Source organism: Erpetoichthys calabaricus, chromosome 10 (assembly GCF_900747795.2).
Source record: "Erpetoichthys calabaricus chromosome 10, fErpCal1.3, whole genome shotgun sequence".
Lineage (NCBI taxonomy): Eukaryota > Metazoa > Chordata > Cladistia > Polypteriformes > Polypteridae > Erpetoichthys > Erpetoichthys calabaricus.
In genome coordinates, this window is record NC_041403.2 from 52818280 (window position 1) to 52846077 (window position 27798).

Here is a 27798-nt window from a genome sequence, read left to right on the forward strand (position 1 = left end):
ACAAGCATCATGGAATACAGAATAGGTTTTTCTTCCCTGAAGGCTGACCAATTAGAGAATGAGATGCTGTAAAGTTCAGGACCCAATCAGTGAAGGGCTGCAGAATAAGCACAAATGCAATTAGAGTGCATTCTCAAAAACAAAACCCAATAATCTGTGCTTTCACCGTCCACACCACAACACTGAGGCTCCGTTTTCAGAAGTATATGGCTCTGGAGAGCGTTTTTTAAAGTCACAGTTTTTGGAGGTTGAAACTCCTGGGGTAGTGTGGAGAAAAGGCAAAAACAGAGACTAATGTCTAATGTGCCAGTGTGGATGGAGCCCAAGTCAGAATAGTCGAGCTGTCAAGCTGGTGTAGGCTGTTGCGTTACCTCAGTGCCACCCATCATTTACCAGGACACAGTTAGAAAGAGCTGCCACCAGTACGCACACGTGATTCCATCGTAGGGTGTAGACACCATACGGAGTAATTTAGAAGAAACAATTCTGTGCACTGCAACATAGTTTACAAGTCACATTAAAGTGTCAGATAACAAATAAATTCAAATATAATTCATTCTCCTTCCTGCAAAGAGAGTCTGGTCAGCACTGTCGATCACAGGCTTAAACTGCCCAACCCTCATCTTTAGATGGTTTTTCCACAATGTTGGTTTGGGCTCATTTAGCTCTTAAACCACACAAGTTTATTAATCAGGTCATTTTTAATACCCTTACAACTGAGCATGCTATCTTTTTACTATTATTATTGAAAAGTCAAACAGAATTATACTTTTTATTGGCTAACTGAACAGATTACAAATGCAATCTTACAAGGCAACTGAGGCCCCGTCTTGAGGCAGGTTGTAATCCTGAAGAAGGAGCCTCAGTTGCCTCAAAAGCTTGCATTTGTAATTTGTTCAGTTAGCCAATAAAAAGTATAATTCGGCTGGACATCTCATTGCATAAATCATGGCTAACACGGTACAACACCCAACTACTACTACTCTTATTATATTACTAGGGGCCTACCCCCTGCTTGCTTCGCTTGCCAGCCCCCCTTTTTTGCATTATGTGCAAGCCACTTCGCAACTCTGCCACTCGTGTTGTAAAGAGGGGGGCTGAACGCACCCCAAGGAGATGTGGTCGCTCCTCCAAAACACCCTCTTAAACAGTGATACAATGGGAAACAAATCGTGTTTTTTACCTCCTCGCTGCCGCTGTTGCGGCCGCACTTCAAACATTTAAAAACCTGTACAGCAGCTGTCTTTGTCATCTACTCTTTGCCTTTTATTTCCGGCCCTGAGCGTGGTTAAATCTCTTGGCACAAACTATCGTCTCGTGGGACACAAGTTCTTGATATTTTTTTAGTTTATAATTTAAAAATGAACTAAGAATCTGAAAATTAACAACATCACATTAAAGTTCAATACATTCTGAAAAGAATAATACCAAACATATATTTGTAGGTTTTAAAATAAGGTCGATTTAAAGCGTGACAAAAAATGTGACCTAAAAAGGTCACATAAAATCGTTGCACAAAATCATTGCACTTTTAGGCTTAGGAATTTATTATCCATCCATCCATTATCCAATCCGCTATATCCTAACTACAGGGTCACGGGGGTCCACTGGAGCCAATCCCAGCCAGCACAGGGCGCAAGGCAGGAAACAAACCCCGGGCAGGGCGCCAGCCCACCACAGGGCACACACACACACACAGCACACACTAGGGACAACTTAGAATCGCCAATGCACCTAAACCTGCATGTCTTTGGACTGTGAGAGGAAGCCGGAGTACCCGGAGGAAACCCACACAGACACGGGGAGAACATGCAAACTCCACGCAGGGAGGACCCGGGAAGCGAACCCAGGGTCTCCTAACTGTGAGGCAGCAGCGCTACCCACTGCGCCGCCTGGAATTTATTATTTTATATTAGAGTAGATTTTTAGCACTTTCTTGCCGCCAATTCCTAGGTTTTGTTGATTCACCTTAAAACGTGAGTGGGCTCATAATAAAATTTAATATATCATGCCATACATATGCAGAATATCATATCAATTATATATCAATTTTCTGCAGAATATATCAATTTTCTAACCCTCCTAATCCAGACCAGGGTCACAGGGGGCGCTGGAGCCTATTTCAGCTAGTACAGGGTGCATGGCAGGAACAAACCCTTCACAGGGTGACCACACACACACCCCCAAACATGCACTATGGCCAATTTAGTGTATCCACTGCACTTAAGCTGCATGTATTTGGATAGCGGGAAGTAACTGGAGCGGCCAGAGAAAACCCACTGAATAGAACATGCAAACTCCAGCCAGGAAGGACCAGTACATGAATCCTAGTCTCCCTAATAGGAGGCAGCAGTGCTACTACTTTGGCAATGTGCCATCCACGTGCAAAATGCAATTTGAGTCGAAGGCTGCAGAAGAGTCGCAGGTCAGAGCAGCTATCTGCCGTCTTTTTATTGCTGTGGCATGGAATCACATTCAGGTGATAGCAACCTGAGATAAAGGAGCCAAGATCACAAGATTCGTGATGATAAAAAGGGTCCACGGACTTGATTATGTTGATAATATTGTTTACTAATTTACAGTCTGAGTAAAATCCGATGATTCAGGCATTTTTAATGAATCACTGGAAATGGCAGTATGAAGTCTCCTCACACAACTGCTTGTACGGGCCCTGGAAAAGAATCTCCTACCATCAGGAATTCAATAAGAGAAACATGGGTCCCCTGTTTTTACAGAAAAAGTGAGAAATTGAGGCCTTGCTGATGGAGATGGAAAGCACCATCTAGGAGGTTCTTCCAGAATTTCAAATAAGTGCTTGGATGGGTTCTTATGGAATAAATGAGTGACTGGTTTGTTGTCATCATGTTCATCAGATCAAGCATGCTCTGTAGATTTGAGTGTGAGTCAGCCTTAAAGGTCTCTCTCCAAGCAAGACAAAAAAAATGCAACATGGTGATCATTTGGAATTGATGAGGTGTGACTAGCATTTCCTTCCAGAGTGGATGAGCCCACCAAACTAAGTCAAAATTTTTCTCCCCAATCTACTAAAGAACCAGTCAGACTCTTCCAAGCACTCAACCCATGCTGGTATGTTTTAGTGGAAGTAATGTCATTCTAAAGAGCTCTGAGGGTGAGAGCGATAGATATGAAAGGCATTATATAATAGACAGATTTCAAATCTCCAGAAGAAAAATAAGCATGAAGAATTCAAATGAGCTACAGTGAGGTATTCAGAAGCCACAAAGGCATTGATAAAGTTGATGCAGCAGCATTTATTCCAACGCAAAGGTAAATCTTGTACTTGAGGACACTAGCGGAAGTGCAATTAGGACTGAAACCATTACATTTATTTATTTATCTGGCCAACACTTTTATCCAAAGCCACTTACAATGTTTCAGATACAATTAGTTTATTTTTGCTTTTTCCAATTGGAGCCCAGGCAGGTGAAGTGACTTACTTGATCAGGATCACACAGTGTCAGTGGTGGGATTCAAACCTACAACCTCGGGGTTTGAAGTCCAAAGCCTTAACCACCATGCCTCTGCCTTCTTTACTCAAAGAGATGATACTTTGGAACAAAACTACTAAGACTTGAAGGTGAAGCAGAAACCTTGACGATCTTTAAGAAGAAACCGAATGAAAAATATATGGGACGACTTAGCTAATAGCTAAATAAACCCACCCGATAGACTAAATTCAGTGTGATATACTGATTAAGGCTTTGGTATTCAAACCCTGAGGATCAGATTCCATTACTGATACTCTATGACCCTGACCAAGTCACTTGACCTGCCTGTGATCCAAAAGGAAGACCAAAAGAAATGGAACCAATTGTATCATAAATGATGTGAGTCACCTCAGAAAAAGAAGTCAGCCAAATAAGTAAATGATCTCCTTTTATTTGGTAAACTAGGAGGTTCGACCCCTGCTGGCTTCGCTCGCCAACCTCCCCCCGGCCTGCGCTAAGCACCAGCCACTTCACAATGTGAAGAGGGGACTCAACGTACCACAAGGAGATGCAGTTGCTCCTCTGAAACCCCCTCTGAAATGGTGATACAATAGGAAACAAATATGGTTTCTTCTTCTGCTGCTGCTGCTAACATTTTAAAGCCTGTACAGCAGCCATCCTACTCTTTGTCTTTTATTCCAAATCTCTTGGCACAAAGTCTCATCTCACGGGATGTGGACTTCTTCATATTTTTTTACTTTATAATATAAAAACGGAATAAGAATCTGAAAATCTAACAACATCCTATTAAAGTTCGATAAATTCTAAAAGGAATGATACCAAACATATATATGTAGGTTTTAAAATAAGCCCGATTTAGAGAGTAGATTTCTTATGTTGGCCACACAAGTATAAACAAACATTTTATTTGTGTGCCATAGGATAGCTTTATGAATGTCATAAAACAAAGTTACTTCCATGTAGAACAATGAAAACAAATGAAGAACACAGTGCTTCACACATGCTAAGCTGTCTGCTCTCCACCATTTCAAAATTACAGGTAGTCCACAGTGCATATAAACTGCCACAACACAGGAGTCAAACTTTGTCCTTATTTAATTCTAACTCTGCTGTACTAAACGTCAGGTAGTGTAAATGTGGCATATTGCGCTGCCTGGATTGACGGGCTCTGGTGGGCTCAATGGCCATTTTCTCATCACTTTTCTGCTCTTCTTAGATGTCACAAAATGGTTTGCTGTTACTGACTTTATGCAAATGGCAACCTACTGCCTTGACGTTACTTTAGAGTTTGATGTCACGGCTGATTGCAGGATAGCAGGAGGAGCGTCTCCCTTTGCTCTTATCACAGCTTCATCACCTCCTTCTGCATTTCTCTAAGACACGAGAAGATAATTACAGATAAGTTAAACGATCAAAAGACCAGCGTGCTGCTGTTCATACTGCAAAGGTGAACGTGTTGGCTGCCTGGCACCTGAAGAAGCATCTTTGCAGTAAGTAAAATGGAATTTTTGTCTTCTGTTAAAAAGTTTAGAGTTAATTTCAGCGCAGCGTTTCTCTGTTGAATTTTTCTACTGCATACAATTCAAAATTTTGTGGAACAAAACTAAGAAATCTGAAAAGCTGTTTCAAATAATTGTTCTTTTGATGGCCTAAATCAGGGGTGGCAAACTCCAGTCCTAGGGGGCGCAGTGGCTGCAGGTTTTCATTCTGACCCTTTTCCTAATCAGTGACCAGTTTTCATTGCTAATTAACTTTTTTCCCTTCATTTTAATAGCCCTGTTTTTAAGGATTCGGTGCTCTGAATTAATTATTTTCTTCATTAAATGACAGTCATACAGAAATCAAATGTGAAACAAGTCAACAGTTGACCAGCTAAATTGGGGCTTGAAACTCCAACTAATTTCACTCCAACCAGTTCCTTACTGAGAAGCCAATTCTTGCTGTTAATTAAATCCGTTCTTTAATTCCATGGCTTGTTGCTGCTCTCATTCTGCCACAGCAGACATTTCCAAAACTGTTGATTTTCTGTTTTTTCTACGAACACCTTCAAAATGTTTTGGGGACCTGAGAGATCAACCTTACCGAGACCTTCACCTTTCTTTATTTTCAGATATTGTGTGATGGGCACGGGTGAGCTGGTCATGCTGCACCTTGTTTTGTGTCTCATTATTGTTTGGCAGCTAATTAAAGAAAAAGAAACAACAAAAAGGGCCTGAATCAAGTTAATTAAAATTAAGGAAAATTAAGTTAATTAGCAGCAAAAACTAAAGAAGATGGTTAGAATGAAAACCTGCAGCCACTGTGGCACTCCAGGACTGGAGTTTGCCACCCCTGGCCAGTAAAGACAATTCAGCTAGAAAAATGGTTTCTGAACTTTGGACGCTGAATTGTGGATAAGGTCACCGTGGAGCGCTGGGCCTCTAGCTGCACCTTATCTCTGGCGGAGTGGTGACTCGGAGGCTAGAGATCTGCACTGGCAATCGGAAGGTTGCCAGTTCGAATCCCATAAATGCCAATAGGGACTCTGCTCTGTTGGGCCCTCGAGCAAGGCCCTTAACCTGCAATTGCTGAGCGCTTTGAGTAGTGAGAAAAGTGCTATATAAATGCAAAGAATTACTATTATTAATTATTCTCTCTGTATTTGGTTGGGTTCCTCCGACCTTCCTCCTCATGGAGCCCATCGCTTCAGCGGTGAAAAATTAGAATTAGAGCGTCTGTATATGAAAAGTCTACATTAGCATAAGCCACCCAAATTTGGGGGATCCATAAGAAGTATGAAGATGAGATAGAAGTACATAATAAAACAGAACAATTCCATCAGATATTTCAAATATTAAAATGTGTGCTATAATTTTAAATGTTTAAAGTCTAAATATTCTCAATAGCAACTTGTTATTTTTCACTGTCAGATGGAGGTCCATAGAGGGCTAGATCCTCAGTAAAGGATCAAAAATAACATCATATTCATAATCACTGACCTTGAAATAGTCTAAAATGATACCCCAGATGCTTTCATTTGAAAACTGCCATTTTTGACTTTCATGGAGTGACTCTTAGAGGGCTAGGACCACCAATAAAGAATCAAAAAAATCAATCACATATTCATAATCAGAAACCTCAAAATAGCAAAAAAATGACACTCCACATACAGTACCTGCATTAACAATCCTAATGATCTCCATTTCTTCTATGTTTTGTAAAATGGAGTAAACTTTGACCCCTCGTATCCCATTTGGGGGTGAACTCCAGGGGTTGGTTAATGTGGCCAGCGTAACATCCAGTCCTTCTGATCATTTTTGCTAAATGCGCCTATTGTTTTACTCTTTACCAAACTTAACTAAAAATGAGGGGCTGGAGTGTCTGGGTGGCCAAAAATGAAGCGGTTGGGGCAAAAATCTCAACATCTTGCATAAGCAGACATCATGATGCGTCAAACAGTATATCAAATGTGGGGGTTTACTTACATCAGTGGGTCAGGAGGTGCCAGACAGACAAAAAAAAAAAAAAACCTGAAGTGATTTCAAATTATTTATAAGTGAATGTCATCAACACAATAGTGCCAGCTCACTTTGACTTCCTGAGCCCCCCAACTTGATTAACATGACACTTTCACACCTACCAAATGTAATGCAAGGCAGGGTCAGCCAAAACCTCTCCTGGCAACATAGGGTACAAGACAGGAACTCACTCTGGAAGAGTCGCCTGTCCATCACACACACACACACACACACACACACACACACACACACACACACACACACACACACCAATTCAATGCAGCCAAACCTGAGGGTCTATGGTGGTGCAAGGAATATGGAACTTTACTTGTGGAAAAATTAAGGCCTGTCCATTGAGACGGAGGATCCCCTGCCTTAACTTCCTGTTCGCCATCTTTGGTGCTGAGGAAACACACTTGTGATCGGATGCCCCTTGAACCTCCCTTTGAAACTGATTGGTCATTTCATTACATAATAAAAGTGTGGTCTCGAATTGAAATGCAATAAACTCTGAGCAGCCACTAAGCAAAGTTCAAAAAGTTTGCTTTGCTTTTAGTTATGTCACACGAGATATGGACATGAATTAAAATGCAATACACATTTGTATTTAATTTAAAACGGACATGTAAATATTATGCCATAGTGAAAAACAATCAATCATTTGGTTGATGCCTTTTTAATTACTGTACATTAAAACCATACCAACATTAAATGGACCACATTCTCATGCAATGCAATGTCATTAACACATTGGATTGCATTTCATTTTGGCATGAACAATCTACCACGGAGGAAGAGGCCACCCAGACATGGGGAGGAGGTGCAAACTCCACAGTTACGTCTTATTTTTAATATGGAATGTGGCGCTGGGCACACATCAAATAAAGAATTGCACAGAAGTCCGACAAACTTCAATCTGGTGTTTTAATCAAACGCGTTAAAATGCATTCTTAAATTGCAAAAGTCTTAAGAGTGGCTTCACCTGATTTAGGGTTACCAGAACCTGAATCTGGTTAAGTCTTTTGTGTTTTTTAATTCACATGACTATGCATTCCAAGGTGGCAGGGCTCCACGAGTAAAGGAATCTGCACTGGACATGTGCCAGTTCATCACAGGACCACCTAAATTCACTCATGTTGGACTAGTCTGGACCTGCCAACTGATGGGGTTGGCACCACTTTGGTACTCATGGAAGTTAACACAACTCCACAGTGGCAGTGACCAAGGTGGCATTCAAACACAGTCTGCTTGATCACTGAGCCACCTTGCAATCTTTATTTTGGACAATTAATTTTTTCTCCATTGAAGTAACTCAATACTTTAAAACTTTTTAAAAAAGAAGTCAAGCAAAATGACACCTTTTATTGGTCGAATAAAAAGATTACAATATGCAAGCTATCGAGGCAAGTCAGGCCCCTTCTTCAAGCAAGATGTAATCATTTTTAAATAAATCCTGAGCCCTTTGAGTTCTAGCTGTGTAACAATAGATTTGGATAACTCAGTGGAGCTGCTGCCACATCAGAAATGTATCTCCCTGTGTGTTTAATCTTAGTCGTCTGTACGGAATTGAAAAACCTTTTTTTGGACTTGTAAACTTGTTACTGCGCCCTGTCCCTGCACTTGGCGAATGACGCTGTATAAATCTAACGGCATTGAAATGAATCAAATCTCTCCTCGGACCGGGGTTCCTGTTCCGACGGGCACGATCTCTGCATGGAGTTTGCACGTTCGTCTCCAGCTCCCGTTACGACTTTCATAAATCAGCCCAGTGTCCGAGTGACCAGTCCCTATGTTCAGGCTAAGGGCCCACCACATGCTGTCTGGGTAGGCGCCGGATTCCAGCGACCCTGAAATCCAATGCCTGGTTTGAATTTCACATGCATGATGGAACTTGAGCCCGATACACGGACATCAAAGTGTGCGTTTGTATGTGTTAAAGTAAAATCTGTATTTAAGACGGGTGTTAAAAAAGTCGTATTTACAACATACTGAAATATGTTCCCGTTTATTTTGTGGCAGAGCCTTCGTCAGCATTGCCGATAAGTAAATCGGCTACGCCGCCCGCATTTTCCGGTTGAAAGGGGAATGGCTGCCCGGTGTGAACCTGCAGAGAAGAGAGAGCCGTGCGAAGTCATCTGAACCCGTATTTATAGAACCGGGAGCGTTGGATGAGTCAGTGGCTTCGGCGCCGGATATAAACAATGGAAACGGATGAAAAATCACGACCCTGCGCATTCTGCACCGCCCGAGTCATGGTGACGCTCGCAGTCGTGGCCACGGTGATCATCGGCTCAGTCACAGTGTTTCTTATCAACAGTCACAACTCAACAGGTAAAGTACGCTTGTGTGTTTATGGGGGAGATGAAGTAAGAACATATTTTAAAAAACTTAATGTGCAATTGTGCACGTGATCAAAGTTAGAGGAAAATGAAAATCCTCCAATTGCTGAGCGTACAAGGTGACTTGAATGACAAGGTGAGCACCAGTCGATACGCCCGTTAGCCGCGCTGGGGAAACTGTTCGCTCTGTATTATTGTTAGTCTCTTACTGGAGTTTTAGTTATATACCTGCACCTATACATCTGACAAAGGGGCGCTGCGCTCGATACCAGTAGCCGGATTCTCTTACTCTTGTTTTGTTCAACTTTGTTACATTTTTATTTCTGTGTCTGTCCTTTTCTATTGTTTTCAGGGAGTTGATTATTATTCCATCGATGTGGCACGGGAATAAACCTAATTACTGTTTTTATATTGACCGTTATAAGTGGCCGCTACTGAAGGGATGGTCGGTTATAGTAGAGGGATATGGCATTTCCAAAGATTATATAAAATGCTGATTGGTTTTTAGTGAGGCAATTTGTGTCTAGTTCTCCGGTTCATTCAAAAAATTTAGTATTTTGCGGGAATCATCCACGGAGGTTTGGGGTCTCCAAAACACTGAACTGCAGTTTCGTGAACTTTTAAACGCGACCGAGTGACTTGAGAGGTGAACAACGATCGCAGGCGGCGGCGTAAGGTGCCGCGCCGCAATTTTAAGATTGAAGCTAGGACGAAAACGTACCATTGTTAATGTGCCAATAAATGACTAAAGAAACTGTCACAAGATCAGCAGTCTGCTTTCAGAAATTGTATTTTCCTAACCTGAACTGTTTTTTCTTTATTTCCTCATAAGGTATGTTAAACCTATAAGATAACATAACTTTTCATTCAAACACCCGATTAATCCAAATTTTATGAAGAAAAAATGGGCGATGGATTATACAAGACCGATCAGTAATACGTCTTCAAGGACTCAGCACCGACTTTTAAAAACTACGAAAAGAAAGAAGGCTGTTTGTACGAATCAGACGCCGGTAATGTTCAGCTGTAGAACCAATCCGTGGTGAATGGGTTTTAACGTGTTCAGTAATTAAATGAATCTGTTTGCACGGACAAGACGTACGCCTTCTAAACTGCACGAAGCTTATTTTGCGCACTAGTAGCTATGCAACCGATTAAATCTCGGGCAGCTTATTCCAGAAATCTGTCGCGGGCAGCTCTTGGTCATCCAGGTCTAATTTAAAATTTGGAATACCGGAGAACAAACCAAACAAGCACGAGAGAACATGCAGACTACACTCGGCAAGTGACCAAACCAAGTGTCCACAGAGCTGTGCTTGCAATTCTTAATTTAGTGTTACGCTGTAAAATAAATCCCAAAATAGATTTGTACAGCACGCTGATGGTACGTAGGACTATTAGTACCGTCACGTGTGTAGAAAAGCGTGAAGTCCTCCCAACATGCAACGCGTCGCCACGATAAACAAGGTTGCATTGAAAAAGCCGCCGTAATACCGGGAGCGCGCGCGGGATGGTCGCAGGGTTGCTGTAATGCCCGAGACCGCGGAGTCCTGGTAATTTGGTTACAAAAGGCAGCTCAAGATGCTGCGCTCTAAAGAGCAACGAAGGGCATCCCTGGGCAATCAATCACGAACAACCATTACAACTCTAGAAGGTGACATGAGGACATGACCATTTCTTTGAAATTCTAAAAGGTTTCGATGTGGCAACCCCTCCAGGGCGAATCACGTATCTAGTTTATAGGACTATTTCTCAGTGTTTACTACCGTAATATTACAAGTAATTACATGTCAGTTTATAGTCCATTTATAACAAAACTTGTATTATAATCTGCAGTTTGCTTAACACTAGATAAAAACGCCAAATCATACATTGCACCACCAAAAGTCATCGAAGATACGCAGCCACAGTATATGCAGACAAAAGATCTGTTTAGATGAGGACAGGGGACTAATCCCACTTTTTCTTCCTCCCACGACCCCAAACATGTTGGGACATGGATGCACTCTCCACCAAGCCAGCCTGTTCCATTTATTTCTGTTACATTTCACAAACCATTTATTTATTTTGACCTAAATATTCCTCCATAGCCAACTGGACAGGCTCTGCAACTGAAAAAAACATATGGAAAGCTCCAGCATGGCAGGGAAAGAATGACATTTATTAAGTGGTTATTTGAAATAAAATACAGTACAGTGACATATACCAGAAAGAGTTGGAATTGGAAACTGCTTAATAAGAGTTAGCTCAAACCTCAACACAAAAAAGAAATAAAGGCAACACCTTAGTGTGTTTCCAGTCATATTTTAGTTCCTGTTGTCTTTCCATTTTGAAGCTGCACAGTGGCTAGATCCTGTCAGTTATCACTATCTGTTGTGGATTTCTTTTCTATATAGTATGCTCTAAAGTCATACCGCAAAGGGTATGGTATGTGTGAATACCATATTATTTTCGAAGCCCACTTAATCCTATCTCCTACATGCATGAAATGTAAGAAATCAATGTAGACCTGAGCATTAAAGTTTGCAGTGCACCATGCAATGCATAGGTCTCTGTCATATGCCATTTGTTATGGAATTCACAAAAGCAGTGTTAATGTTTGTGATGCACCATCTTTTGGAATGACAGAGACAAAACAACTGGACACAAACATTACACCTTTTTATAAAGGTGGATATTTTTTCATTCAATAGATCTATTGAGGAGAAGCAAGTGAACTCGCCATTCTACTGTAGCAACTCTGACTAGATAAAAGATTCCCAGGCTTATGTAGATAAGACAGCATACAAATAGTAAACCATCCTATACACCGTGGAAAGTTACTAAGAAAACTAGAAATTAAAAGTGCACAACTTATAACTTGATCCAAACTACACCATGTTTTAGATGAGTTAGGGAAGTCCTTTTTTCAACAAGAATATATATGGGAGTAACACCCTACCCGGCATTTGTTCCTGCTTTGCTCCCTGTGTTGGCTGGGATTGGCTCCAACAGACCCCTTGACCCTGTGTTAGGATACAGTGGATTGGATAATGGATGGAGGGATGGTAACATTTATATAGGAGTAACGTAGAAATAAATAAATAAAAACTTCATTCCCAGCCACCTAAGCCATTTAATATTCTTTTGGCAGTCCTCTCTCAGGGCCAGGCTTCCCAGGGCTCCAAATTGTCATTTTTGCTTGCTTGTGCCCTGTTATGCCCCACAATAGTTTATTTGTTCCTAAGGGGAGAATTAAAACTTTAAAGAAGGTCAAGAAAAACCAACATTATAACATTTACATGTACTTATTCGGTTGACACCTTTATCCAAGGCAACTTACAACATTATGACACAATTGGTTACATTTTTTCCCCCAGTTGGAGCACAGGCAGGTCAAGTGATTTGTCCATGGTCACACAGCGTCAGCAGAGAGATCTAAACATGCAAAATCAGGGTTTGAAGTCCAAAGCCTTAACCACTACACCACACTGCATGCACTAGTATGCAAGAGAGAGAGATATACAGTACTGTATAACAAACCACAATCCCCTAAACACACAAACGAACTTCTGACATGGATAATAGAGAGCTGCTGCCATCTGATAACAGGCTTGTATGTGGCAGTATGATTTGGTTGTATTCCCCCAGTAGCTCAGGTGTACCATGGGCTTACATTTAAAGGTATTAATGTTTGACTACAGCAGGTCCAGCTTGTGTCCACAGATGGAACATGCTGGTAGATATTAATTTCCTATTACGTTGTATGCATAAGGTAGCCATCAGATTGTCTACACTTACCCTGTGACTTCTCTCAAGTTGTTACGTATACAGAGTACACTAAAATTTTAACTTGCTTTTCTTACTAACATGCAACACATTACCACTACATGATACCATGATAAACAGGACTTTATTAAAACACAAGAAAACCCAAATCAGCTTCCCTGATACATTCCTTCCTACTGAAGTCTTCCATTGTTTTGTGCAAGTTGGTCAGGACAGTCATCAAGCAGTAGTCCAGAATGTGCATCTGTATTAAACATATGCAAACTTCTCATATCTGCTGCAGATCAAGGTTCAGAAGAGCCCCGCACTTTGTTGTATGTGTCCTGGTTTTCACTCAAAACACAAAGACAGGAGTTACTAGATTGACAAGCACCTGCTGTAGCCTCAGCTCTTCAGGCCTTTGACAACTCTAAACCTGGTTTAAGACGGCTCAGCGATATCTGACTGAAATTTAATAAAGTCCAAGTATTTATTCCTGTGACAGCCAACATGGCCAGTATTCTACAAACAAAATCCTGCTCTCTACACTTTATATAAATATTGCATATAAAGTATGCTTTGGGGGGCATGAAGTCACATGTGTGTAAGAAATTCATTGTACTGCACACATGCAACAATAAGCATGAAATGCAGCACTCCTTGCACTTTATGCCATTTCTGGGCTTCAGGTTTTTATTTCCCTAAATAGTTCATAAGAAAAATGAATGGTTGCAGTGTCCTCAGCCTCAGTTTTTAAACATTTTGGCTTCCACACAACTGCACAAAGCATCGTTTGTTCCTTTCTCTATCAGACTTCCTTCCTTGCAGTTCAATACAGTCGTATCAGTTTCAGTAACTGCTAAAAGCCTGTAGTTACGAGGAAAAGACGCAGACCTCACGTGTCTATTTGTTGTCACCACTGGTACACCTTTTACAGTTTCATTTCTGTGACACTGTCTCTTTTTTGTGTCCCTAGATCCAGTGCCTGGACCCTCGTTCCCTACAAATGGAGATCTTCTGGATTACCTAATGGATTCTGGCAACATTCAAGAGAAAGATGGGCTTCTGGTGTCCTGGTATCATGCAGCTAACAAAAAAATGGAGCTGCAGAAGGCTCTAAACAGTAAGATACGTCTACAGTTTTTGATGGCAGCCTCACAATCAGCGGGTTTTGCATTTTAAACACACCAGCTACACTAAAGCAGACTTCTCCAGCTCCGCCCAAAAAGCATCAGAAGTTGAGGTGTTTTCAAACAGACTACAAACATGAATTTTCAATCAATGCTTTAATCAAAATATGCCACCTTTCGGTGTTAATCTTCTTTCTACTGTCAGTCTACTATGGAAAAATAATTCCTGCTTTACTTTTTCACAGCAAATTTGTGCTGCACTCGATGATACATGCAGGAGTGGATGAGCATATATTATCTGAGCATTAACACTTGGCAGCTTAGTTAAAGATGCCGTCTTTCTGATACACTCACTTGGTAATGGCAGTTGACCACTTTTCTTTTATTCAGGTACAGCACTGGTCCTTGAAGCTGATGTGAATGTAGAAGGCTACAACACAGCTCAAGAGACCGATATCCCCATCATGGCGCACCCACCAGATGTTTACAGCGATAACACACTCCAAGAATGGCTGGACGCTGTCCTCAACACTAGGAAAGGTAGGCTTCTCCATGGCTTTATTTACCTTATGTGTTCCCAGACCCAAACAGGAGTTTACAGTTTAAATGTACTTCATGAATTCCCCTCAGGGTACAGAAGTCAGTAATACAGAACAGTATCAAGGTGATGACAGTTTTAGGAATCAACAGAATTTCATGCTCTGAAGCAGCAGGTAGGGACCCCAGATGTTAAGATGGTGGTTTAAAAGACATGGCAGCAGGACAACGACTGTGGTGAATGAAACGGCAGTGCATTTTACTAACATAGAAGATCTACACCAACTTTATTAAAACAGCAGCAAAATGAATCAATGCTTTTTAAATGTCTTAATGGTTTGTTCACATACTGTGATCAGTAAACAGCTTTATTACATCCTGTAATGTGGTCCTAACTTGCATCATTTTAAAAATCGTTAAAATATTCAACAAGAGCAAGCTGTTTGATGCCATCATCCATTGCCTGATGGCCACCTTTCATGTCTCATGCAACTTTGTTTTTGGCCCAGGATGCATACAACATATTCAGTTTGACAGTGCTCTGCCAGATTTGTTTTACACCTTTGATGGCATTAATTTGCTAAAACACTCAATTGTTGTTGTATATTTTAGTCTTGTGTTTTTGATGGTAAAACTGCTAGGAAAACAGACACTTAGGACTAGATTGATGGGACAGAAAACTAATAAGGAACCTATACAAGAACCATTCAGCAAAAGTATGAACCATAAATGGACTAACAGAGGCCTGTCAAACAGGAGAAGGTAAACTGGAATGTTCACGCTCACCAATCCTGTTTAACATCTGCGCTGAGAGAATAATTCAGGAAGTACTGGCAAATGACAAGCCAGGGGCAAAAGCTGGAGAAAGATGGATTACATCCGTAAGATTTGCAGACAATAAAGCAACATCATCAAGCAATGAAAAAAGACAACAGAAACTAATGAAAAGACTACATTACATGTGTAAGACGTATGGAATGAAGATCAATATAAAGAAAACAAAAGTGACGCGTCTATCAAAAAAAAGAACAATGAAACCAGTAATAATAAAAATTGATGAACAGATCCTGGAAGAAGTGGACAGCATTCTTTAAATATTTCAGAAGTATGCTGCAAAGGGCTAGAAGAAGTGAAAAGCAAAAATACATATAGGATTGGGAAAAGCAACTTTCAATGAAAAATGAAAATTGATAACAAACAGAATACTGAAGAACAACAGTAATCAGGAGTGTTGCACCATATGGAGTACAGACATGGACAATGTTGAGATTGAAAGCATTTGAACTGTGGCGAAGGATGGAAAATATCAGGTGGATGGATAAATTATCTAATGAGGAAGTGCTGGAAAGGACTGGTGAAGAATGGAGCATGACGGAAACAGTGAGAAGGCGGCAATACAACTGGAAGGGACATATGTATTAAGAGGAGATGGAGTGTTAAAAATAGTGCTGGAGCATAAAATGGAGGAAAATAAATCCAGAGGAGGTCCAAGGCAGGGAATATTTTATCTAAAAGATGGTAAATTCAACCAACAAATAAAAAGAAGACCAGAAGACAAAGTACAGTGGAGGAACCAGCGATCCACAGACCTGCCTTACAGCAAATAACTAAAGAAGTGATGGTGTGTACTGTGAAATTGACCGAATGAAACTAATTTAAATCATATGTTAAACCACAGTTGGTCAGCAGGGTCTGCATAATCCAGTCCAGGGTCGCAGAGTTTTCTGGTGCCTCTCCTAGGTAGCATAGGGCATAAGGCAGGAACAAACCATGGACAGTGTGCCAGTCAATCGCAGGACACACACACACACACACACACACACACTAGGGCCAGTTTAGTGTTGCCAGTTCATCTTACTCATATGTCTTTGAACAGATGAAGTAAACCCAAGCAGACACTGGGGGAAAACGTACAAACTCCACACATGGAGGACCCAGGACGCGAACCATGGTCTAATTACTGCAAGGCAGCAGCGCTCCCACTGCCCCAACGTGCCGTCCATGTAAAGTTGTTACTCTGGTAAAATATAAATTGAAATTGTGCCCTGGTTATATTAAATGTCAGAATAGTCAGAGTAAGATGTACTCAGAATGGCATGATAAATGACACAGTGCTCAAGGCTTTTAGTGCGGCCTCACTTTAATTTCACACTTTAATTCCACCTTCTTTGCCCAATGTGAAAATGCATTGCTCCTTTTACAAGAGAGGTGAAGGCTGCATTGTTTTTAATCTAATTTAAGCATAATGTGCCTAGGTAAACTGGAATAATCATGGTGGCTGTGGCACCCCAGCGACTCCAAGTCCTCCATGGACTGGCACCTATTCTAGTGTGGTCTGGGACAGAAACCGTGCCACCACCACAACCCAGAATAGGATTGCAAGAGTTCAAGAATGTCATTTTGTTTGCTATTTTACTGCCGATAATGATCAATTGTGTGTGTGCTGCATATCCTACAGGGGTGCACATTATTCAGTTCCCCATTTGAAATGAGCATGGCATAAGGAAATATATAGCAGGCTACCTGGAAAGGGGTGCTGCGCCCATTCTAGGCTGGCTTCTGCCTTGATCCCCAGCTTCAGCTCTGTGGCCCTTTTAAAAAAAATCAATTTTTAAATTAATGTACAGGAACAGCATAAATGAGTACACCCTCTATGAACACAGATATATTTCTATATCTAAATTGTGACAGTTCTTGGGAAAATTAAATATTACATTTATTAAACTTGTACTTAACATAGAAAGATACATCATCAATACATGTAAAATAAATAAACAGTGCTTAAATCAAGAGTGGCAAAAATGAATACATCCTTGTTACAAATAGGTAATATTGTAATACTTAATATGTCCATTATTACCTTTTGGGATTGCACTGATCCTTCTTGGCCATGTGTGCACAAGTTTACGTCTATCCCGGTTCTACACACTTCTGATCTTGACTGCTCGGCAATGCGTCTTTAAAGTTCTCCACAGGTGTTCTGGGACACTTTCATGTTCATGTTTACCTTTTTTCCTTAAGAACGTAGCTGTGGCCTTGGAAGAATATCTTAGGTCATTGTCACAATCAAAATCTGTCCAGCAACCCAGGGTATGGAGAAAATGGAGTATGTTTTCTTTCAAGATTTTGTAGTACAATCTGAATTCCTGATGCCATCGATAAAGCACAATTCTCAAACATTTGAGCGCTCATCCATCCCCATACAAGAACTTTACTATCGTACATATCCCACCATATGCCAACCCCTAGCAATGTCATATGTTTTGGGCACCATCAGATGTTTAAAAAAAAAAAAAAAAAATCGCCCAAAAGTCTTCTAGTTTGTTAATATGAGTCTTGGCCAAGACTAAACAGGCCTTCTTGTGCATACAACAACAATGCATTCCACTTCCATGCATGGAGTGTCTGACTCTGAGACTAAACTTTGTGCAGCTCCAAGGCACTTGATATGAGATTTTCCTGTACATTTCAGTTAAAAAAAGAAGGGGAAAAAAAAAAAAACACCTCACATGAAATGAAGGGCTATGACGACATCCTGAATGTTTCAGGGTGCTAATTACAAGTCCATACTTTTTGAACTCTGTCATCTCTGCTAATATTTTTTGGATTACCACCAGTAACCCTTGTCATTTTTTGTGTAATGAAATAATTCTCTCCTGTGGTTAGCATTCATTAGGCCCAAGTGTCATTCAGTGGGCGAAGTACCACTTGAGAAGATAAACTTGATTATACCTGAGTGGGATGAAGTTCAAAAGGCTACATTTTCTAGACAATTACTGTAAACTAGACTTGAAGTTTTATTATACAATTTGTGAGGGTGTACTCATTTTTACAACATTAAAAACGCACACTTTCCTGATTAGAATTGCCATGTTTAATTGGTAACTGATAAACCAGCGTTGCTGACACACTGCTATCGTATGGGGACCACAAATGTTTCTTAGTTGTAGAGACGGACAGCTGGACTTCTTGGCTTTCAGAGGAGTTTACTCATTTATGTTGTATACCAGGTCAAAAATGCAAACTTTTTTTTTTTAACAAGTGTACAAGACAATGTAATATTTAGAACAAGATTAGTAATGTGAATAATTAGGATTGGCAGACCTCTGGCCTTTTGTCAGCATGTTACTATAGTACAAAAATATCTGATAAATCAAAACTTCCCGTTTATATTTGTTTTTTTAACACAGGCATCAAGCTGGATTTTAAAAGCACTGAATCAATTGACCCATCATTAGACGTTTTACTCAAGAAGTCTTTAAAAGTAAACATTGGCCGGCCAGTCTGGCTGAATGCAGACATTCTTCATGGTCCTAATGTCCCACAGTTTGTAGATGTGGTCAATGCAACCAAGTAAGTATGACAGTGGAGCACAAACAACTGGCAGTGCTCTCATTGGTCATGGAGTGTTCAAGAATATAAGCACAATGTTCAAAACTGGAAAACTGCAAATGTAAGTGAGTGCATCAGTCTGACTGAAAGAACTGTCAGCAGACTCCTAAAGAAGCATAATTTTAAGGAAAAAAATAAAAAATTCTGCAAAAGAAAAGTAACAGTCATGGCAGGACCTATAGGGTTTTATAATAAGAGGCTGTTTCACGTCTTTCATCTCCTTGTCCGTATGTTGATGTCAAAGATCTGGATGGGTTTTGAACGTTACCTAAACTGTGTAAAATGTTCAAGTTAATGGTTACATAAGGCACAATGTTATTGTATGTCACTTTCCTATCTTATCAGCACCACTTGGCCCAATACGAACAACGTTTCACACAATTTCCTAATCATACAGCTAGCTTCCCAGTGAAGTTTGAAGTGTGCTGAAATAGGCATATTATAGTGGGGTTGGGATTTGGGTCCCTCTTGGAGTTTTTTGTGTGCTCTTTTCATATATAGTTTTGTGTACTAATATACATGTATTGTTTTACTGCATTTTTAATTATATCAGGGCCTCAGGGTGCACACCTAGGTCTCCCTTTTGGTACATATACATCTCGGTGTATCTTAAACATGATAGTCACGCAGTGCAGACATGCATGAGTTCATATCTGAAGCATTGAGGGGTTAAGCTTCTCACTAAAGACCACACAGTGAATTGGAGAGCAGGTGTTTCTCCAGCAGATTCCTGGTATAAAGCAATACCTTAACTATTAAGCCAAATGTGACAGCAGATGGAAACAATAAGAAATCAGTCAGAGCTATCCAGTTGAGAATCTTGGCATTATATAACCAGGTACATTCATATATTCATTCATAAGTATGTTACTTAAAATACATTAAGAACATGGAAAAATTAATAAATGCATCACACAATCTTTGGTCATGTTCTCAAGAATCAAAGTCTAGTCTTAAAAGTACATCCTGGAAAACACTGAATCATAAGTACATACTTGGTACAAAGGAAAAATCTTATCAAGACACAGAACTGATTTAAACAGCAGCTGACCCATTGAAACAAGTCTAAGGGCCACTTATTTTTGTACTAAGTGGTTTTAGTCAAATTAAGACCAATTTTACAATTTATGCTACTGAAGACAAGCTCTCAAGTTCAGTCCAGGGGTAACTCTGTGGATGCAGGTTTTTGTTACATTGAGCAAGTCATTTCTACCTTAAATTGGTCTTATTTTTTGATTTTTTGACCCATATTAACTGGAATTCTGAAAAGTGTGTTAGTGTTATATTTGTATTTACACAAATTTAAGAATTCAATGTTTAACTGTAATTTTCTTTTTAATTCATCTATTCCTGGGTATTTGCTCTCTTAATTATATCTAAATACAGATAATTAATGACAAAATAGCAGTTGCCAGGGCAAGTGGCACTCACTGTTGAAGGCAGCTTTTTTTTTTTAGTGATTCCCACCTGAGTACTTAATAAATGTTATAAATATTTTAAAAATTAAATTAACATAAAAAGCTAAAACATAACTTGTTTGCATCTAAATTCCTGCTCTTCACTTAATAAAATAACCAACCCATTTGTAATTTCTGAATTGATACAAAAACACAGATTGGGAAGGACCATCTTGGTTAATTAATGTACAAGTCCAATGAAAAGAAGAATATGATTGGAATGAAAACCTGTAGTGCTAGGGAGCCTCCAGGACCAAACCAGAGAACCTGTGCTATAGAATACAAATTTCTACTAACTCAAAACACTATCCAGAATATATTTTTTCCCCCCCCAAGTAAAATAATGATTTGTGACTTAGGTTTATAAATGCCATCCAGGTGAAGTTCCCCGACGTCACTATCTCACCAGGATGGAAGACCCTGTACTTACCCTTTTTGCCCAATAGTGTATACACACGAGGAATGATGGAGAAGATGTATGAGATCATTAAGGAACTTCCTCAGCAAGTCACCTTCCCACTGCAAGCCGTCATGGTTAAACAAGCCTGGCCACATGTCAGCTGGTTGCTGAAACAGTCGCCACGGTAAGCCTGCACTATAATACAATGTTAAATCTTAAGCTTTGAAATTGTTTGACAGTTATTGTGCTCTTAGAGTTTGATGTGGACAACCAGGTACTGGCACAATCCAAGTGTTTACTGGAAACATTTGGAGTTTCAGGCTCAATTAAAAAAAAAAAAAGGTTTTCTAATGTACCTAACTTGTAAAGCTCACCAGTATGAGCCAGCATCTATAGTTTGCTTTAAGAAAACAGCTTACATGTAAACTTGTGGGGGTAAGTATTCCTTTTTATGATGAGGGTGGGTATTTGTTTTGCACTGTTTACTTGAATTAAGCTCCCTTTTCACCCTGGAGTGTAGGCAGAATGGTCTGTAAACCATATTCAAATTACATTCAATGCACTATCCTGGCAAACACTGCATATCTGAATTAGGCCCCAGCCAATGGATTAGCCCTATGTATAGCAAAGGGTAGAGTTTTCTTTAATAGAATTATACATTTGTGTATTGCAGTTATAACTCATGTACAGTAATAAATCACCATTCAAATTTGCAACTAAAGTTTCTTTCATTTCCCCTTCTGTTTAGATACAGTTTAACATTGTGGCAAGGAAATACAGACCCTGTGACTGTAGATGACCTGCTATTCATAAGAGACAACAGTCAGCCTGATCAGATCTATTATGATATTTATGAGCCAGTTTTATCAATGTTTAAAGAAGTGGCCTGTAAGTAAACTTGTTTTCAGTAATAAGGTGTTTAATACTAAATCAAGTACACTTGTTTTACAAAATGCTTTCTGAAAATTGTTCCATGTTTAATATATAAAAAGAATTAATCCAGAATAACACGAACACCAGTATATATTGTATAAGAAATAGAAAATCCTTAAACCCTTAAACTGATGGCTCAAAAACCAGCTAATATTCTGTTGATCAATTGAGCTGACATTGACTCTTTTGGTACTTAAGCCCAACGAATATTTATTTAATATTTACAGTAAGTCATTACACACACACCACCACATAACATTGTGGCTTAGATGGTTTTCACTTATAAATGAGAGAAAAAAAAATGGTTTCAGATGCGTCTCCACACTCTCTTGTTGCACTTATTGCTAGTTATAAAAATATTCTATAGTATATGCATATGATGAATTCATTACCAAATATAACATCTTATCTTTTAGTGAAAAAAACTCGAACAAGAAGATTTTACACAGGAGGAAATCTGATTGACTATTTTGGACCTCAGAGTTCTGATGGATTTTATATTGAATGGTTCCATATCAACAACAAGGAGTCACTTGAATCAATAATGAAAGGTAAAAATTTGATTTTTACAATCTGTGGTCATGCTAAATTAAAATAACTTGTACTACTGCATGATTAAGCCTTTAGAGTGCAGAATCTGAACATACTAATTTCAATTTACAGATCACTTTTAAGCATAAATGAAAAAATACAAGTACGTAATTCCCTTTGTGTATTAATAACCACAGTTTACTGCCTAATGTCTAACCATTTATGTAATCAAACATCTAATATAACACAAAAACAAGCAAGAAAAAGTAGCAAAAGCCATTATAGTATTCTCTGCTTTAATGAAAGTAGGACTTGAGCATATTGTGTAAACTACAGAAACATTTATTTAGAGAAGGCAGAACAAGTCAATTTAAATATAGTCTATATAAACAAAGTGATAAGCTACTGGAAAACTAGGTCATTTTAGGCTTTACCATACTGCACTTGAGTTTGATTTCAACTGGCCTGACCTCAGACCTATGAAGTGATTCTGTAAAAAACAAAAATTAAAAAAAGTTTTACATATATCTCAAACGAGAACGCCATTAACAGACATTTGGACATAAACCCAGCATATGCAAACTTAAGAACATGTTCATAATAAATAAAATTTTACAACCAATACCACCCCCCCACCACCACCTAATTTCTTGCTATATATTGCCTTTGATTCTTATAAGTCTTAAGCATTATCCTCTGATGAAGGGCGGGACAGCTGCTGAAAGATCAGGAATAAAAACTACTTTATGATATGCGAATTATGTTCTCCCTTTGTGGATCTCCAGCTGCTAATTATTATATTATATATATATATATATATATATATATATATATATATATATATATATATATATATATATATATATATATATATATATATATATATATATACACACACACACACACACACACATACACACACATACTAGACATTAAGCCCGTTACAATAACGGGCACTAGAACAGTAGTGCATTCTCGGAGAATTTTTTTTACGCTCATTTTCCTGTTCCTCTGTAGATCTATTTGCTCTTCTGAGTCTCTCTTTTAGCGTTTTTCTGACGCTCATTATCTTTTTTTTCTTTTTTGAGTGGCATGTTGTTAGTAGATAGTCACAGTAATATAGGCTTGTACGTCCGTAATATTTTCTGTTATAGTACTACTGGCTTGTATGTGGCTGTAATATGCGTCACTGTATTGTGTGCCTTTAATTTTCCCTCGCAGTAATACTGGTTTGTATTTCCGTAAAATGCCTGTAATTTTCTCTGACAGTAATACTGGCTTTGATGTCCGTAATATGCATTTAATTTTCTGTCACAACAGTGGGCAATCAGCAGATTCTCCCCAGCAACTGATGTAATGTGTGGCGTGTATTTGATAATCGTGCTTGTGGCGTCTCTCCAGCAAGTACTGTGCAGTTCCACAGCCAAGTATTTTAATCTATGCTGGCGTGCAGCTGATTATTGTATGTGTGGCGTCTCCCCAGCAACGGATTTTACGTGCGCGTAAATAAATCTACTTTTAAAAGTCGTCCTATTGTAATATCATGAAAATTCGTATATTTAGGAAAACCCCTTCAACGACTGACACTTTACACTTTCCCGGGCCAGGCTTCTTAATCGCAAATCTGACATCCTCAGAGTGAACACTTGCACAACCACAGCTGGTCTCCACGTCTCAGTACCCAATTGGATTTTTCGTGCCTTTTGCTTTAAGTCTTACCTCATTTTCAGAAATCCGATTGGATCGGCCGCACGATATTTTATAGGTCTCGCCCTCTCTGTCTTGTGTGACGCGTCAGGCGGCCTTTGAAGCATCGCACCGTGCCCTGCGCATGCGCACTTCACCAGAAGACACACACACACAGACACTGGACGGACATAGGGGTTTTATTAAAGAGGATATTATTTATAAAGAGGATATTATTTATATTATATATATATAAATATATAGATAGATTTATATATATAGATCTTTATCTCTCTAGCGATCTATATAGATATATAGATATAAACACACGCAAAAAAAAAAAAAAAAAAAATGGCCGACTGAGAAGACTCGTGCAGAAGGTTCTTGCTGGGGTTTTAAAAAAATGTTTATAAACAAACATAGGACACAATGAAGTTCACATATTTCAGTTGCAAACAAGGATGCTGGGATATTTTGTATATATGCGCTGTCCAAGCATCTGAGGGCAGTTACCACAAACACATGGAATAAATTACTCAAGTTGTGTGTTCAAGAGTTGGACTTAAGGGACTTTTAAATTGCAACTTAATGTTATTATAGGGAATCTAAGTGAACAGGATTGTCAAGCTTGTTGGGCTGAAAGGCCTGTACTCTTCACACTAGTTCTAATTTGAGAAAACAATCAGTAAAATGTTGGTTAATATTTTTTTTTGTTCTGCATATAGTTGTTATACACAATATATTTAATACACATGCACCTGCAAGGAAAGAAGGAGAGAAGCTGGTAAGGGAGATGTGCAACTACAAATCATATCCATTTCCACCCTACTATATAACAAGTTATTTTAAATTCACAATGCCTTTCAAATACCAAAAGCTAATTCTTCTTATAAAATGTAAATTGCAGCGTGTACTAAAATTAAGAAAATAAAAGTTCTACATATTACAGGAAGGTTATATCCAAGCAGCACAAACTGAAACCACTGTTTTCACAACACCTTTACCATCTAACATGATGGTTGACTTCTCCAAAACAATAGCACTGATGGGCTTATTTAGGGGCTTTTATGTAGGGTTCTCTAGGGATTAAGCTAAAGAGCTAAGAGTAACTCTTCCTGAATCCTACACACTGCAGTTTTAACCAGCATTATGATGACATAACAGATTGTAGTGTTTGATGGGAAGTGGGCAACCGCAGCTCTGAGTTTACAATTTACACACATTAGCAGAAGTATCCAGCCTTAAGAGCCCTGTAAAGGTTTACTATCCAATTAGCATGCAAATATAGTACTCAAATTCAACATCCAAACTGCACAGGTTCTTTCGTAGGATAAGTAAAACAGCATTACAAACAACTTGTAATCTTAAAAAATGAATGAAAAATGCAGTGAACTTACAATATATGTGGTTATAAAAGCAGGAGGCAGTAATGGAGAAGTCCATCGTGACACATACCCATACTTACAATGGCCCAATTTAGATCATTAATTTTAATCTAAACTTTTTTTTTTTTTTTATCATCTCAAAATAAACACACACACAGTATTGATAGCCGCACAGATATACGAAGATCACACAGATGTCTATTATTGCAGTGCTAACCACTTTGATAACCATGCTGTTTTCAAAATAAGACAGCATGTACAACATTATATTTTCGATTGATCATTCTTTGTAATGTTGGCAATTTGCTATAAACAAACATTTTTTGAAATCAAGGGATCAGTCAGAATATAAACCATTTAATAATGATGGTATCAGCATAACCCATTTGACCAACATATTTAGAATAAGCTACCCCATTTCTTGAGGTTTAGGGTGGAAGGTTTCAGGTTCAATTTTTATATTAAATTTGAAATCCAGAGTGCATCACAGTACATATTATAAAATCTAGACTGAAAATACAGAAAGTCCAATATATTTTACTTATATTCACATTGCTTTTAAGAGTCCTTTTCTGCAAGAAAAAAAAAATAGCTCATAAGACTTGCCCTTATTTTGCTATTGAATAGTGACAAAAAGTACATTTAGACATTATGTTTAACTGATAAAACATAACTGATACTGCAAATAGCAAAAAAGGTGGCTTAGATTTGCTATGGTGCTTTCATTGTCCTGGTCATTTTGCCCTCTAGCTTGCTTGGCACTGCTTAGACATTTCAAAACACTGAAAATGTGTAGTATTTAATTAATTAATGATAATTCTGAGATTGGTTTATATATTATATTGTTGGAGCATCATGTTTTTAATTTAAGTAAAACACTAAACAATTCTTTTATTTTTAGGGGAAGATGGTGGAATGATCATTTTACAAGTTGGATCAATGAAAAATCATAAAGAAAGAATTGCAGTAGAAGGTTCAGAGACTCAATTTCTGCTAGAGGAGTGTTTGGAAATGATCCAATTCTCCTCCAAAAAATGGGGTATATTTTTAAAAATCAAGTCCCAAAAAGTCTTAAACCTGACACTTCCCCTACTTAAACACATCTACGAAAACAACATGCTTTTCAGGCCTATCTGGATAAATATGGATATTTCTCATGGAAGATTCGCCACTCTGGGTTATACTGAAGGTGAAACATTTGTAAACATAATTAATTCTATTTTTCCTTTTGTAACTATTGCTCCTGGCTGGCCAAATGAAGTTCTGAAAAATGGATATACGAAGCAGTTAGTTGAAGATATGTTGAGTTTATTTAAAAATGTATGGCAGGATGTATCATTCCAGTTGGAAGCAGTGCCTTTAGGTAAGACATGGCCTGAGGCTACAAGGCTGCTGCAAAGTTCAAACAGATTTTCTATTACTGTGGAGCACCAGCATGAGCAAGGTGGTTATTATGCTGGTTTCAAAGGTTTACTTCTGAGTCGAGATGAAAATAAATCTAGAGTTTTTTATAACCTGCCAGAAGATTACAGAAGAAGTTTTTCTAGAGATATTTTTACATCTTAGTAGGAAACTAGATAACTTGTTTCTTTTGACATTGCCAAATAAAAATGTCCTTTTTTCAAAAAGAGTCATAAAAACATCTGGTTGACTGTTTAAAGATACAACTCCAATACATTTTATTGAACTTACCTGAGTTAACAAGTCTTTAAATCATACTATGCATATTCCCAGCGGACATCAACACTTGGTTGGTAAAAGGTGAATAAACTAAGAAATGTTGGCCTATAATGATTTAACTTATGTCATGATTATTTTCCCTGAAAAGCCACTACTGCAGTAACATCTAAAGAGTAGTGTTTTGTAAGACTTGATTTGACTTCTTAGGTAAACTAAGGCCCATCTGACACTGGTCAAACATTAAGTCATTCTCATTTAACATGTATTGCTCTGGGCACAACACTAAATTCTGCTTTTGGAAATTACTCAAGTAACCCTAGAGAAAATCTATATAAATAAAATCACAAGCCGCTTCTGTTGGGATGTCTGTTTGCTAATCAGACAAAAACTGCTGAAATGATTTTCATAAAATTTTGCATGTGCCTTTTCCATTGGTCCAACTTAAAATATAGGCTCTATATCATATTGGGAAGAGGGGTTATAATGAAAGGGGAGCAACTCAACAAACAGCACCGACGAAGTGACTACAATTCTCATCAGGCAGCATGAGTGCACTAGGACAAGGGTATCATCATCACCACTCACAAATTATATAATGGCCAAAGTGGAATCAA

At 38.8% G+C, this 27798-nt stretch overlaps 1 protein-coding gene across 2 annotated transcripts; it reads left to right on the forward strand.

Annotated features, from left to right (window-relative positions):
- Positions 1 to 4847: 4847 nt before the first annotated feature.
- Positions 4848 to 27602, forward strand: fam151a (family with sequence similarity 151 member A). Of its 2 annotated transcripts, none has more exons than XM_051932951.1 (8): positions 4848 to 4960; positions 14030 to 14176; positions 14574 to 14723; positions 18911 to 19073; positions 20929 to 21153; positions 21718 to 21857; positions 22319 to 22453; positions 26406 to 27602. In XM_051932951.1, the coding sequence occupies exons 2-8, from the start codon at positions 14083 to 14085 to the stop codon at positions 27068 to 27070; spliced, it is 1572 nt and encodes a 523-aa protein (XP_051788911.1). In that variant the 5' UTR covers positions 4848 to 4960; positions 14030 to 14082; the 3' UTR covers positions 27071 to 27602. The 2 variants fall into 2 exon arrangements, with proteins under 2 accessions (XP_051788911.1, XP_028667045.1); XM_028811212.2 differs by lacking the exon at positions 4848 to 4960 and adding an exon at positions 8995 to 9298.
- Positions 27603 to 27798: the final 196 nt, after the last annotated feature.